The sequence below is a fragment of the Ictalurus furcatus genome, chromosome 7, assembly GCF_023375685.1.
Source record: "Ictalurus furcatus strain D&B chromosome 7, Billie_1.0, whole genome shotgun sequence".
Taxonomy (NCBI): domain Eukaryota; kingdom Metazoa; phylum Chordata; class Actinopteri; order Siluriformes; family Ictaluridae; genus Ictalurus; species Ictalurus furcatus.
Genome location: NC_071261.1, coordinates 3892640 through 3906837, shown reverse-complemented (window position 1 = coordinate 3906837; position 14198 = coordinate 3892640). Strand labels below are relative to the sequence as shown.

Sequence of the window (14198 nt, the reverse complement as noted above, 5' to 3'; positions counted from 1 at the left end):
CCTCAGTAACCAAATAATAAAAAAAAGTTCTCACAAGGGCTCAACTCAAATGAACTAACTCACACAACTGATATGGATGTACACTGATACAACAATCATATCAGAGACTCTTACGAAAATGTTCTAATCACATATTAACCTCATCACACAGGACATTAGACTTCATCTGAACATATTGTTTTAAGCCGCCACTCACTCTAATGAAGACACAAAGAAAACATTTACTCACAGATCATCACACGGAGTGGACGGAGCTTCATCCTGTCACACTGATGAAGGACTGACTGATCAGTGGTCTGTGTTAAAGACACTACACTTCCTGTGTTCTTACACACAGAGAGAAAGAGAGAAAGACTTCCGTTCTGGTCAAAGTTGAGGTGCTCTTTTCATGTGAACCCAGAAATTATAACAACAATTTGCAGAACATAACTTTATTCAACTCCTGAACTTGTACAGTTCCTCTGCTACTTCACTCAGGTTCATGACTGATCTCAACAAGACATCCAGTGGACCTTTCTGGAAAGCTTTTTATCTCGTTTGATTGAATAAGCAAGCTAACTCTTTTAAAAGAATGAGGTCTTTCCTAAATCAAGAAACTTTTCTATTCTGTCAGATTAACTTCAGGTTTTGGGTTTGATGCATTCCATAAAGATAAGAAAAGTTCACTGGTCATGATGTCAGAACCTCCTATGAAGCTGGGAGGCAGGACTTCTGCTAGTCACAAAATGGGGTTCTTAAATGTACAACCTAGATGTGATCAGTGAAAGGGATTCCAAGACTTAGATTTTTCCAATAAATCTGTACGTATTTTCATCCATTTTATTTGTATGTAATAATAATAATAATAATAATAATAATAATAATAATAATAATTCCTTAGATCAATATAGTGCTTTTCTAGGCACTCAAAGCACTTTACATTGAACGGGCGGTGGGGGGGGGGGGGGGGGGTGTCCTCTCAACCACCACCAGTGTGTATGATGCGACAGAACACCCACTACACACCATCCATTGGTGGAGAGGAGAGGAGAGTGATGTAGCCAATTCAGAGATGGAGATTATTAGGGGGCCATGATAGATAAGGGCCAATGAGGGAATTTCGCCAGGACACCAGGGTTACACCCCTACTCCTTACAAGAAGTGTCCTGGGAATTTTAATGACCATAGTGAACCGGGACCTTGAGCTCACTGAGTGCTGTTAGTGTTTACCACAGAAACTAGAGTGAGAACATGCATGTGTGGCTGTTTTAATTTTGGCATTACTGAGAATGTGAATGACAGCATTTCCTCATTTCTCACACAGCTCAGCTAGAATAGAAACCAAACCACAATAATGTTTCATGTCTTAACTGCTAATCATTTAAAATGTGTAATCATTAAAATCATTTAAAATCACATATCTTGTTTATCACATATCATGGATAAACAATTGCAGACAAAACACAGGCTTATATAAAAATATCTTTGTTAAATATAGGTGTGCACCAATTATTGGCACCCTTTAAGTTGATACTTTGTGCTACCTCCTTTGACAAGATAACAGACAAGAGTCTTCTCCTATAATGTCTGATGAGGTTGGAGAATACATGGCAAGGGATCTGAGACCGTTCCTCCATACTGAATCTCTCCAGATCCTTCAAATGCTGGTGGACTCTCCTCTTCAGTTCACCCCACAGGTTTTTATTTTTTTTATGTATGTTTTGGATCATTGTCTTGCTGTAAGATCCAAACACGGCCCATTTGAAGCTTTCTGGCAGAGGCAGTCAGGTTTTCATTCAATATTTCTTGATATTTGATAGAGTCCATGATGCCATGTATCCTAACTAAATGTCCAGGCCCTCTGGCAGAAAAACAGCCCCAAAACATTAAAGAGCCACCACCATATTTAACCGTGGGCATGAGGTACTTTTCCATAAGTCTACCTCTCTGTGTGTGCCAAAACCACCTCTGGTGTTTATTACCAAAAAGCTCTATTTTGGTTTCATCTGACCATAGAACCCGATCCCATTTGAAGGTCCAGTAGTGTCTGGCAGACTGAAGACACTTGAGTTTGTTTTTTGATGAGAGTAGAGGCTTTTTTTCTTGAAACCCTTCCAAACAACTTGTGGTGATGTAGGAGACTTCGGATTGTAGTTTTGGAGACTTTCTGACTCCAAAGACACAACTAACTTCTGCAACTCTCCAGCTGTGATCCTTGGAGATTTTTTATCCACTCGAACCGTCCTCTTCACAGTGCGTTGAGATGATATAGACACACGTCCTCTTCCAGGTTGATTCATAACATTTCCAGTTGACTGGAACTTCTTAATTATTGCTCAGATGGTGGAAATGGGCATTTTCAATGCTTGTGCTATTTTCTTATAGACACTTCCCATTTTGTGAAGCTCCACAACCTTTGGCCGCACATCACAGCTATGTTGCTTGGTCTTACCAATTGTTATGAATGACTAATTGAATTTGGCCTATGTGTTACCTCATATTTATCTTGGTTGAACAATTTCCTGTTCGTAGTCACCCAGGTGTACTAAAAATGTAAAATATCAATGGGAATACACTTCACATATCATTTTCTTACATGAATTCATAAGGGTGGCAATAATTGTTGCACACCTATATTTAACACTGATATATTTTGGATAAACCTGTGCTGTGTTTGCAATTCTTTGATATCCATGAGAGCAGAGTATTTTCGTGATTTTATTTTTTTTAACAAAAGATCAAAAGGTTGAAAAATAAAGACAATTGTTCACAGCCTTCTTTGTTCATATTTACCAAGGGTGCCAATATTAATGGAGGGCACTGTAACTGCAATGAATGTGGCTTTACTGAGGTACTGAGCTTCAAATATGAACCCAGAGTTATCATTATGTTTTTTTATTAAATATACTATATACTCATGAAGTCATGGTAAATGTGTATGATGTCTAATAATCTAACCCAGGGGTGCCCACACTTTTTTGACTTGCGAGCTACTTTTAACATGACCAGTCAAAGAGATCTACCTACGCTAAAAATTCGAAACATATATTTACTCATATATATACTGAGTATACTTCAAATATGTATACACACACAATATATGTTCATGTATCTTGCATAACTGCATGAGCCCTTATGGCACACTACAATTCAGTACATTTTTGGTCATTACCTTATACTGATGACTTGCACTGAATAGAATCAGCCAGGGTTGCATAGTCCGGACAGTAGCTGCTGGTAGCCAGCCTCAAGCAGGCCTCCAAATGATGATCAGTCATTGTGGAACGGTATTTGGACTTAATAATTTTCATGTGGGAAAAGGCTGACTCACATAAATAAGTAGAGCCAAATAATGCAGTCAAGGAGGTTGCACGTTTCCTCATGTTTGGGTACTTTTCCCCTGTGAGGAAGTTCCAAAACTGTCCATGAGCCCCGGACTTCAGCTGAATGTCAGTCTGTAGTTTCAAAATCTCATCCTCCACTTCAGACGAGTTCAGGTGAAACAGCGTTGCAATTTTCGATGAGAGTGAATCAACCTCAACATTGTCCCTGAATGGGTAGCACATGAATGTAGCGACTGGCTCCAGTAAAGCAAAGTCTTGAAAGCGTCTGTCAAACTCTGACCGACAGCTGTCAATCTGCTCCGTGTAGCGTGCAATGTTCAATTGCGCACAAGCCGCAATTCCGCTGCGTCTCCAGATCTGACGCGAGGTTTTGGAAGTTCCTAGAATCATGGCGCTGCAGCTTTGAGGACAGAAGTTGCATTTTCCGTTTAAAGGCATTAACTGAGCTGATCATATTGACCACGGTTTTGTCTTTTCCTTGCAGCTCTGAATTAAGCTCATTTAACATGTCGGTCAGATCGGTTAAAAATGCTGGACTTGGGTCCAGCAGCCACTGATCATCATTGAGTTGGGTGCATTCTGCATGTTTAACAGCAAAAAGAAACTCGCTTATTTCCGGACAGAGCTCTCGAAATCTCTGCAGGAATTTACCCCTACTAAGCCATCTCACGTCAGTGTGTAGCAGGAGCTCAGAGTGGTCGCAGTCTGCCTTCTCCAGATGCGCACGAACAGCCGTATTTGAAGTGATCTAGCACGTATAGAACAGGCGATCTTTGTTGCCACATCCACGATCTCTTTCATGTTTAGCATTTTTGCTAAATAATCCACTCTTAACCCGATTAAGACCATACTCTGATTAAGAAACTACCATGTAAACAGCTATTTTTACTTACCTTAATCTAATTAAGGTCACACTCGAATTAAGCTCTAATCGAATTAAGACAGGTGGAGTATTGCTGTTTTAGTCGCATTACAGACGTATTACAGACATGTAAACACCTTAATCACATTATGAACGTCGTGTGAGAGTTTTCACCGCATTTTGCGACAGGACACGATCACACACGGCAGTTTTACGTTTTACGGCGAACAAGAGAGATCGGCCGCGTCCCAAACCGCATACTTTCCTACTATAGGCCTGTAGTGGGGAAAAATACATGTATCTCGGCTACTATATAGACGGTAAGTACGCGGTTTGAGACGCAGCCCACGGCTTCAAGCAGTCGTCTATTAGCACGTATAGCATTACAAATAATTAACTGCACTTAAAACGTTCGTAAAAAAATAAAAATAAAAACACCCAAAACTGTATACGGTACCATAATGAAGACGAACTGTATGTTGACACGTGAAATTCTGGAGGGACGTCGGACAGCATGGCACGGTGACGTAATAATGTGTGACGTTAATGTAATTATGTTCTAAAACATGTAAAACGGGAACATGACAGGAGTATTCTAAAAGCGATTCACGTAAACACCTTAATCACATTATTATCTTACTCAGAGTAAGGTCAATAATTAGATTACTGCTGTCCATGTAAAAGTAGTCAGTATCGTAGTTTTTATGAACAGTCCTAAAGTGCCGCTCCACATTTCCCTTTTTCAGAATAGCAATGGTAGCTTGGCAGATCAGACAAACGCACTTCGAATATGACATCGTGAAAAAAAAATCATCCTCCCATTCCGCATGGAAGTGATAAGTCTTCGGTTTCTTGCTTGATCCCGCTACCTCACTCATTTTGTACCCTTTCTTCAGTAGGAATAAATTGGAAAGTTAACTCAGTGATTTCGCTCGATAGCCTTTAGTGCTGGCGCGTTTGATCGCACACGCATGGTGAGAGAAAAGACGAGATCTCAGACTGGCTGCCCTCTACATCATCGCTAATATCTAATTTTTTTTTTTTAATGGCGATCTACCAGCACTTCCTTTGCGATCGACCGGACGTATTGGGCACCCCTGATCTAACCCTTTTATTTATTACAGTATTTGGTGAAATGAACTTGACTGGTTTATATCTGTGTGAAGCTGCTTCATTCACAATAATATTATATTCTCTTTTTCTTATTTCATTATTCATTACAAGTCATCTGGACCTCCCATAGAAGTTTGTGTGACAGAAGACAAGACAGCACTCACACTCCGCCCATCTAGTTAACTTCACATCATCTCCCCACACACGCAGTAGTTTAGTCGTTGTCTAGACTGCACACGTGGGTCTGCGCTACAGCTCCATTTCACTCACACACACACACACAAACACACACACACACACACAGGTTTTTATCACATATTACTTCTCCCTGCTGATCCACATCCCCAATAATCACACTACACACACCAGATAAGTTTAAAACAGAACATCTTTATTTACGTGTCTGTATATTTGTATAGTCTGTCTTTGTTTGTGCTGTAGATTGTCCGCGTCCGTCTTCCGGGTCCAGTCCGCCGAGACTACAGCAAGAGGGAGGAGATAAACTCCTGTCCTATTTCTGCACCAGTGTTTATGTGTCTGGGGGAAAAGGGGGACTTTTATTGAAATGAACATGAGGAAGGTGGTTAATATGTGTGTATGTTCGTATTATGATCATATTATATGTTAATGATGATGTATACTTATTTTTATGTGTGAGGTTGTTATATTCATAATAATAATAATAATAAACTTTGATAGAGTGCCTTTAAAAGCAGCTTCTCAAAGCGCTGTACACACAATAAGCAGTACACAGAAAAAAATGAAATAAATAAAAGTTAATAATAATAATAATAATAATAAATAATAATAATAATGAAAAAGTAGACATCAGCAGTCAAATGCAAGTTTAAAAAGTAAGTCTTAAGTTGAGCTTTAAAAATGCCAAAGGTCTGAGCTTCCCTAAGTTCAAGAGGAAGAGAGTTCCAAAGGGAAGGAACATAGACAGAAAAAGCCCCGTCACCCATAGATTTTAAGCAGGTTTGTGGAACAGTTAACAGATTACACTGTGAGGAGCGCAGTCTGTGATTTGGGGTGTAAGGAATTAATAAAGCAGACAAGTAATGAAGAGCCAAACCATGTAATGCTTTGTATGTCAGCATCATAATTTTAAAATCAACACGGAACCTGACCGGGAGCCAGTGCAAGGACTCCAGAACAGGAGTAATATGATTGTATTTCCTGGTCCCAGTCGGGATCCTCACAGCAGAGTTTTGAACATATTGGAGTTTATTGATTGTGGATTTAGAAACTCTGACGGTAATCCAGCCGAGTGACAACAAATGAGTTTATCAGTTTTTCAGCTACAGAGAAGTTTAGCATAGGGTGCAGTCTTGCTATGTTTCTGAGGTGAAAAAAAGGATGCTCAACAGTGCTCTGTACAAAAGAATCAAAAATGTAAGACCGGTATCAAAAATTACTCCAAGGTTCCTCATTTTACTTTGAGTCTCTAGAACAGAGCCATCAACAAATAAAGACAGTGGACCAGCTTTGAGAATTTGCTGACGGGAACCTATAAGCATAACTTCGGTTTTACTGACATTCAGGTACAGAAAATTATTATTCATCCACGTTTTTATCACAGAAATACAATCAGAAAGAAAACAGACATCAAGGTTTTCACCAGATTCTGAGTGAATGTAGATTTGGCTTTCGTCAGCATAAAAGTGATAACGGAGGCCGAGCGATCGCACCAAATGCCCAAGTGGAGACAAATAAATATGAAAAAGTAAAGGGTCTAATACTGAAACCTGAGGAACACGAGTGAGCACAGAGCTAGTGTCAGACCTGTAACCACCCATAGAAATAATTTATACTTACCTGATATTTATTCTTTATCATGGCTCATGCCAAATGGGCGGAGCTTCAGCTTTATAAGCGGGCCACTACCCTACATGCGGGCGCTGATGGAAAGTCCGATTCATTTCCGCGAACCGGTTCTTTCTGACGGTTTGTTTCAATGAACCGGTTCATCGGTTCCTTTACGTCGTCAAGCAATGGCGTCACTACATATTCCTTTTCTAACAACTCAGTGTCATGTTGTATCAATGAAACTGCTGGCCCAAATTTAGCCTATTACCCAAAGACACTTAAAATTCAACATAGAAGCAAATACTCACATCTGTGAACCCAGTTGGAGATAGAAAAAAAGACACCAGCCATGAGTGAGAAGAAGCAAGGGTCCAGATTTATTGGTTCCATTCCACCACACGAGATCCACATCGATGAGAATTCTCAGAAGTGATCTTACACCTGGAGCTCAAGCTCCAGTATTTATACTGTATTTACACAGTAAATAACCAATATATCTTAGACTCATCAGTCCTGGCTCATGTCCCGTCTCATGTCCTCGTAGACCCCCCCAGTCTCGCTGGTGTTGCTGCTGTCCCTGCTCATTGTCTCGCGTCGCATGGTCTCGATCACCACCCCCCGTTGAGGCGGTAACGCCTCGCCCCTTAACAATGTACTGGCCAGAAAAGGAGGCAGAGGACATCACCATCCGTCGTGCGCAGGGGATCACACAGCAGGCCACCAGACCAACAAGGAGAAGGAGGGCGAGCAGGGACACTCCCAAGCGGGTCAGGGCAGCAGTCCAATCTCCAGAAAGAAACCAGGAGAGCCACGGCGGGAGGCGGAGACTAGACCCAAAGCCGGAGTCAGTCGCTTGCTCCGCTTGGAGGGCCTGTAGTTGACCTAGGACCTTGGAGAGAGCACCCTCAGAACCAGTGTGCAAAGGGATCACAGCACAGCACTCGGGACCAATCATTGCACAGACACCCTCCTCAGGGGCACGCATCTGGTCCAGGACAAAACGGTTCTGAGCAGCCATAAGGGAGGTGGCATGGAGCTGATCACGGACCAGTCCGAAAGCACTCACCGAGTAGTTAATGAAGCGTTGCTCGTTGTATCACATGTAATTAATCCACGCCATGTTGCAGTTGATCTGCACAGCCGGGAGCAAAATAGACGCTACACCACTGCCAACGGCCTCCATGGCTCTGTAGCGAGTAGGAACGCCAACGGGGGTGCCCCCAAAGTCAAGATGGATGGTCTCATCAGTGGCCCAGTCAGAATAGCTCGCTGCACCAGCGTCACGGACATACTGAGTCCACAGGGCCATGTCGCGGCGTGAACGGGACCGGCTGGATGACGGTTGGTCAGCCACCAACAAAACACGGGTCTTACCGTCCAACCTAACTGGGGCGCAGCACCCCTGCCATTCCGCAGGCAAAGTCTGGCGTACACGTTGGCCCCCACAAAACCAGAAAACAAGGGGAACAGTACCAACACTAAGATCAGGTAGGGGAATTGTCACACTGGGGGTGCATGGGGATGAATCACAGACAGAAAGGGTCTCAATTTGCAAATCATTAGCGAACAGGGAGACATTACATCGAGCAGACACGTTTCCCACAGGATACACGCCAACAGAGGAGCAGAGGCAAATGGGAAAGAACAAGGGCAGAGACGGTTGGATGCGGACAAAAGTCAACACTTGAGTGGAAACAGGGTGAAACAGGCATGAGGAGCTTGCATTTTACATCCACGATGGGCCAAAGTCAGCAGAAAGGGCCCCAAGAAGGCACACAGTAGGACACAAAAAATCAACAGAATAGTGGGTGGTGAGGCATTCCGTGAGGTTCCCTATAGGCAGCATAAAATGGGGGGTGAGGCTACGATCATGACATACGAGACACGAGCGATCCGTCACAGATCGAGCAGTATGGACCATCCATGCCAGATACATGTTACTCTGCTCCTCCGTAAGCGAGGTGTTATCGGTGGAGATTGAATAGCGTTGTAATTTCATTAATTTATGTGCGATAGGAGTTGACATCGGGGCAATGAGGAGGGGGTGGAGAGCCCGGGATGTGAAAGGTGAACCTGTACTATCATGGTAAGAACACGCCGTAGTCGAGCAAAGGAACGGTAGCCACAGGGGGCCAATAGTGGGCAGCTCAAAGGAGCACCTACTCGTCCGTGCCATACCAGTAATTCTAAGATGTCCCACGCGAATCTCCGCTGATCAAGCTCGGGAGAAAGTGAATGAGGCCAAATGGGGACTTCTGCCAATCAGGGACTCTTCATGGGCGAGTCTAAGGAGAGCTAACGCGCACATCGAGCTACGTGAACCCACATTTAAGCCAGGGGCAGTCCAGGATCGAACATGCCTAATACGGGGATAGGGGGCTGTTCGGGAAGTAGCATCCAATCGTGGGCGAAAGGTGTTATAGGAATCCAGGGCATTATTGAAGGTATGAATAGTCCTTCTGAACATCGGGTCATAGAAAAAGAAAAAGAATGCTATTAGCCCTGCTGCAAAAATCACCCTACCCCCATATGCGCCACTATTCTGCGGAGCTCGTGCCACCGGTCCCCTCCAGAACCGGTGTTAGGGGAGTGTGAAAGGATTCATGCGGAGACTGAAGCTCAGCAGTAAGCCCAGGTAAGCTCAACTGTGCTTCAAGGGACTGCAGCGTATCCAAGTCAATTAGGCTCAGAGGCAAAGCGGGGTCGTCAAGGTCCTGACAGAGAGTGGCAAGCGTAGACAGAAAATCCTCCTCCGATGGGGTTACAAATTCCTGCGGGCTGGTAGCTACGACACCCGTCACTTCTACTCAGGGCGAGAGAACAAGGTCCATATCATAGTAAGGAGTGGAGAGAAGCAGAGGGCCGTTTGGGCTACTGGCATCAGACTGAGACAGTTTATCTAGTTTTTCCACAGCCCGCCGCTTAGTCTGGGCTCGAGTGCCGTAGGCAGGGCTCAGTTATGCATCCGAATCACTGTCACTATCGGTGAACACCACTGCCTCAGTGGGCTGCCTTGTACTGACTAGGCCTGAGGTCGACGGTTGCTCGTCGGTAGTGTCTTGCAGTAGCGGTCCCTTACCTGGTTCGGCGCAGCTGCAGTGGTTCAAGTGATACCAGTAATTCCTCCCCTCAACTTTCACAGCCGTGGGGGTTGCAGTGACCACGGTGAAGGGTCCTTCCCGGCGTCCCGTGAGGGGGCTCTTCCTCTTGAAGATACGAATGTATACCTGGTCCCCGGGTGCCACTAGACGCACGTCCTCCCGTACCTCGTTCTCTCCATGGACTGCCTCACGAACCTGTGAATACAAATGTCTATGGATTTGGGTGAGGGTTCGCACATAATCCTGCATTTCGTCCTCCACTTGTGCCAAAGACAGCCCTGTGTATGGACCTCGGGTGAACGCCATGGGCATTGGGCGCCCAGTAAGCATTTCATGAGGAGTCAAGTGCGTCATACGATTGGTCTGTGAACGCATCTTCATCAATGCCAGTGGTAAGGCTTGGACCCAGTTTAGGCGAGAGCTCTCGCATATTTTTGCCAGTTTACTTAGTAGGGTACCGTTCACCCGTTCCACCATGCCCTGGGATCGAGGATGATATTGTTACGACACGGCAAAATTGGCGCGGCAGTTCACAAAGTGTAGTGCCGCCCAGGGATGTGGCGGAGGAGGACTACACTTCCCAGTCATACCCGCGCTCGAGTTCGCCAGAGTTCTAATCACAAACACCTGCAAACACCTGAGGTTATATAAGGGCCTCCCTAGCATTAGTCGCTTGCGAAGTACCCGCTCAGCAGCCTCGTCTCTGTTCGTTTACCAAGCCGATTTCATTAGAAGTGTTTTCCCTGGTGCTCGACTTCACACTCGTCTCTCACTATGAATTTGCCTACGTCCCTGATATACAGCTTACCTGCTCTGTCCCGATTCGATTCTCGTTCTGTGTTCAGTCACACGCCATCTCTCCACTCGCCCGCGCTTGTCTCCGTCTACGCTGCGTAACAGAATACTTCGCCGTACTATGTAGGCAGCGGGCACCTCGGATTGGGAACATGTCATCCTGGAACAAAACCGCACGCTAGCGGTGTACCGGGATGAGATATCCGCGTTTCGTGCCGAAGTCTCGCGACTGAGCCTTTCCGCATCTACCAACGCCACGCCCCCGGCCCTCGCGTCACCACCGCTGACCTCCCCAGCGCATGTTCAGCCGACACCAGCTGCGCACATTCCAGCGCCGGCTGTTCACACACGATGCAAGGGCTTCATGTTACAATGTGCGCTGTTCTTCGAGAGTCACCCAGAGATGCCTGAGGTCCGTAAGTTGACCCATTTTATGGAATCACTCTCCGGAACAGCCTTGGCGTGGGCCACGGCTGAGTGGGAGCGAGGAGGTGGTGTCAGACCCTCATTAGATGACTTCCTTGCCCGGTTCCAACGCCCCTTTGATCATTCTCCTGATGGCTGGGAGACTGGTGATGAGCTCATGCAACTCAAACAGGGCTCTTGTACTGCAAGAGAGTATGCGCTAGAGTTTCGCACTATCGCTGCCCGAAGTGGCTGGAACGAACCAGCCCTTAAGACCGCGTTCCGCCGTGGCCTCGATCCGGAGTTACTGCATGAGTTGGCCTGTCGGGGTGAACAGCTAACTTTTGATGACCTCGTGGATCTGACCATAAGGCTGGATCGTCTGCGCCGTACCAACCGTCCCATACCGCACGGTTTACTGCCAGCTGAGCCGGGCGCAGCAAGCGAACCCATGCAGCTCGGAGGGGCACGGTCCCGCGAGGAGGAGAGGGAGAGAAGACGCGATGAGTTCTGGTGCTTCTACTGCGGTGAGGACACCCACGTCGTCCGCCAATGCCCGCACAGGAGGCGCCGAGGGAACGGGAGGCGCACTGACAATCCACCTTGTCATGCCCGGGTGAGTCCTAACCAGTCTTGTATGTCTCACGTATTTTCTGTACCTGTCGTGATAGAACATTCAGGCCGTTCTTTTGTTCTTTCAGCACTCATCGACTCCGGAGCAGCGGAGAACTTCATAGATGAGAAGACGACGCCGGAGCTCGGCCTTTCCATACGTCCCCTCCTCCGTCCTCGTGAGCTCCAATCCATTGATGGGTCGCCTATAGGGGGAGGCGTAATATCTCACAGCACACACTCTGTCTGCCTTCAAGTTAGCGCCCTTCACCACTAAACTCTGGTCCTTTACCTCACGGTCTCCACCAGACACCCTGTTATACTCGGACTCCCCTGGCTGGAACTGCACAACCCCCAAATCTCCTGGACTGACAAGCAACTCACCCAATGGTCCCCATATTGCTTGCAGAATTGTTTGAGGGGCCCCACGGTCCCTTTGGCCACTCACTGTGGAGAGTCCCCTGTCGCCTGCCTCAGTTAAAATTCCCCCCGAGTACCATGACCTCCATGAGGTGTTCAGCAAGGAGAGGGCCAGTTGTCTCCCACCTCACAGGCCCTACGACTGTGCCATTGACCTCCTCCCCGGGGCCAGCCTACCTTGGGGCCGTGTTTACCCGCTCTCCCAAGCGGAGCAGCAGGCCATGGAGGAGTACATTCAGGAGGCTCTCCGGCAGGGGTACATCCGACCGTCCACATCCCCTGTGTCTGCCGGGTTCTTCTTTGTGGAGAAGAAAGGAGGGGGCCTCCGACCATGCATTGATTATTGGGCCCTTAACCAAGTGATCGTTAAGTACCGATATCTGCTGCCTCTCGTCACCTCAGCCTTGGAACAGTTACGGTCCGCCACCCTCTTCACTAAGCTGGACCTCCGCAGCGCTTATAACTTAATTCGTATTAGGGAGGGGGACGAGTGGAAAACTGCCTTCAGCACCACCTCTGGACATTATGAGTACCTGGTCATGCCGTATGGGCTCACTAACGCCCCCTCTGTGTTCCAGAACCTGATCAACGACGCTCTGAGGGACATGCTAGGAAGGTATGTCATCGCCTACATAGATGACATCCTGATTTATTCGACCTCCCTGGAGGAACATGTCCAGCATGTCCGGCACGTACTGCAACGCCTCCTGCAGTACCAGCTGTACGTAAAGGCCGAGAAGTGCGAATTCCACCAGCACACAATCTCTTTCTTGGGGTATGTCATTAGCCCAAGGGGGGTCGCCATGGACCAGCGTAAGATTCAGGCGGTCGTGGAGTGGCCCACTCCGCGAACCGTCAGGGAGTTGCAGCGTTTCCTTGGCTTTGCAAATTTTTACCGAAGATTCATTAGAGACTTCAGTAAAGTAGCGCAACCCCTGACGTCGCTCCTGAGAGGTAAGCCCAGGCGACTGCTGTGGACCCCAGTTGCCCAGGAGGCTCTGGAGAGACTTAAGCGGGCTTTCACCACGGCTCCACATTCTGGACGCAGGCCTGCGTAAGGACTTCCATGCGGCTCATCCAGACAAACCGGCCCCCCGGATGGGGGGGGCCTCGGGGAACTTCAGCTCCCGGAGTGAGCCCTTTGGGGGGGGGCTCTGTTACGACACGGCGAAATTGGCGCGGCAGCTCACAAAGTGTAGTGCCGCCCAGGGACGTGGCGGAGGAGGACTACACTTCCCAGTCATACCCGCGCTCGAGTTCGCCAGAGTTCTAATCATGAACACCTGCAAACACCTGAGGTTATATAAGGGCCTCCCTAGCATGACCTCGCGACATAAAAATTTAGCCGCGGCCATCGCGTCCTCCTTGGAAGTCACAGTTGCCTCCACCCACCTGCTGAAGCGGTCTACTATTACTAGAATGTAGCGCTTCCCTTCTTTCCGGTTGTCTGCTCCCATGTCTACATAATCCATCATTATATGCCGGAAAGGTCCCGTCGGCGGGGGAATATGTCCTAAAGGGGCAGTAAAGTTCTTTCGCACATTGTTCTTGATGCACACAGCACATCTTTTCAACGCATAGTCCACCATACTGGCCAGAAATGGGGACCACCATTCCTGACGGATTTTTTGGATAGTTTCGGTCCTATGGGCATGATCCAAGCCATGGGCTTCTTTGATCAAGAGCGGGAGGTAACAGGCTGGGGCTATACACAACCCTTCTATGCTGCGCCACAATCCAGTACCCGCCTCTTTATTC

At 46.9% G+C, this 14198-nt stretch overlaps 1 protein-coding gene across 1 annotated transcript; it reads left to right on the top strand.

Annotated features, from left to right (window-relative positions):
• Positions 1 to 10512: 10512 nt before the first annotated feature.
• Positions 10513 to 13575, top strand: LOC128610644 (uncharacterized). The gene is made up of 4 exons (XM_053630065.1): positions 10513 to 10530; positions 11131 to 12043; positions 12110 to 12199; positions 12441 to 13575. The coding sequence occupies exons 1-4, from the start codon at positions 10513 to 10515 to the stop codon at positions 13496 to 13498; spliced, it is 2079 nt and encodes a 692-aa protein (XP_053486040.1). The 3' UTR covers positions 13499 to 13575.
• Positions 13576 to 14198: the final 623 nt, after the last annotated feature.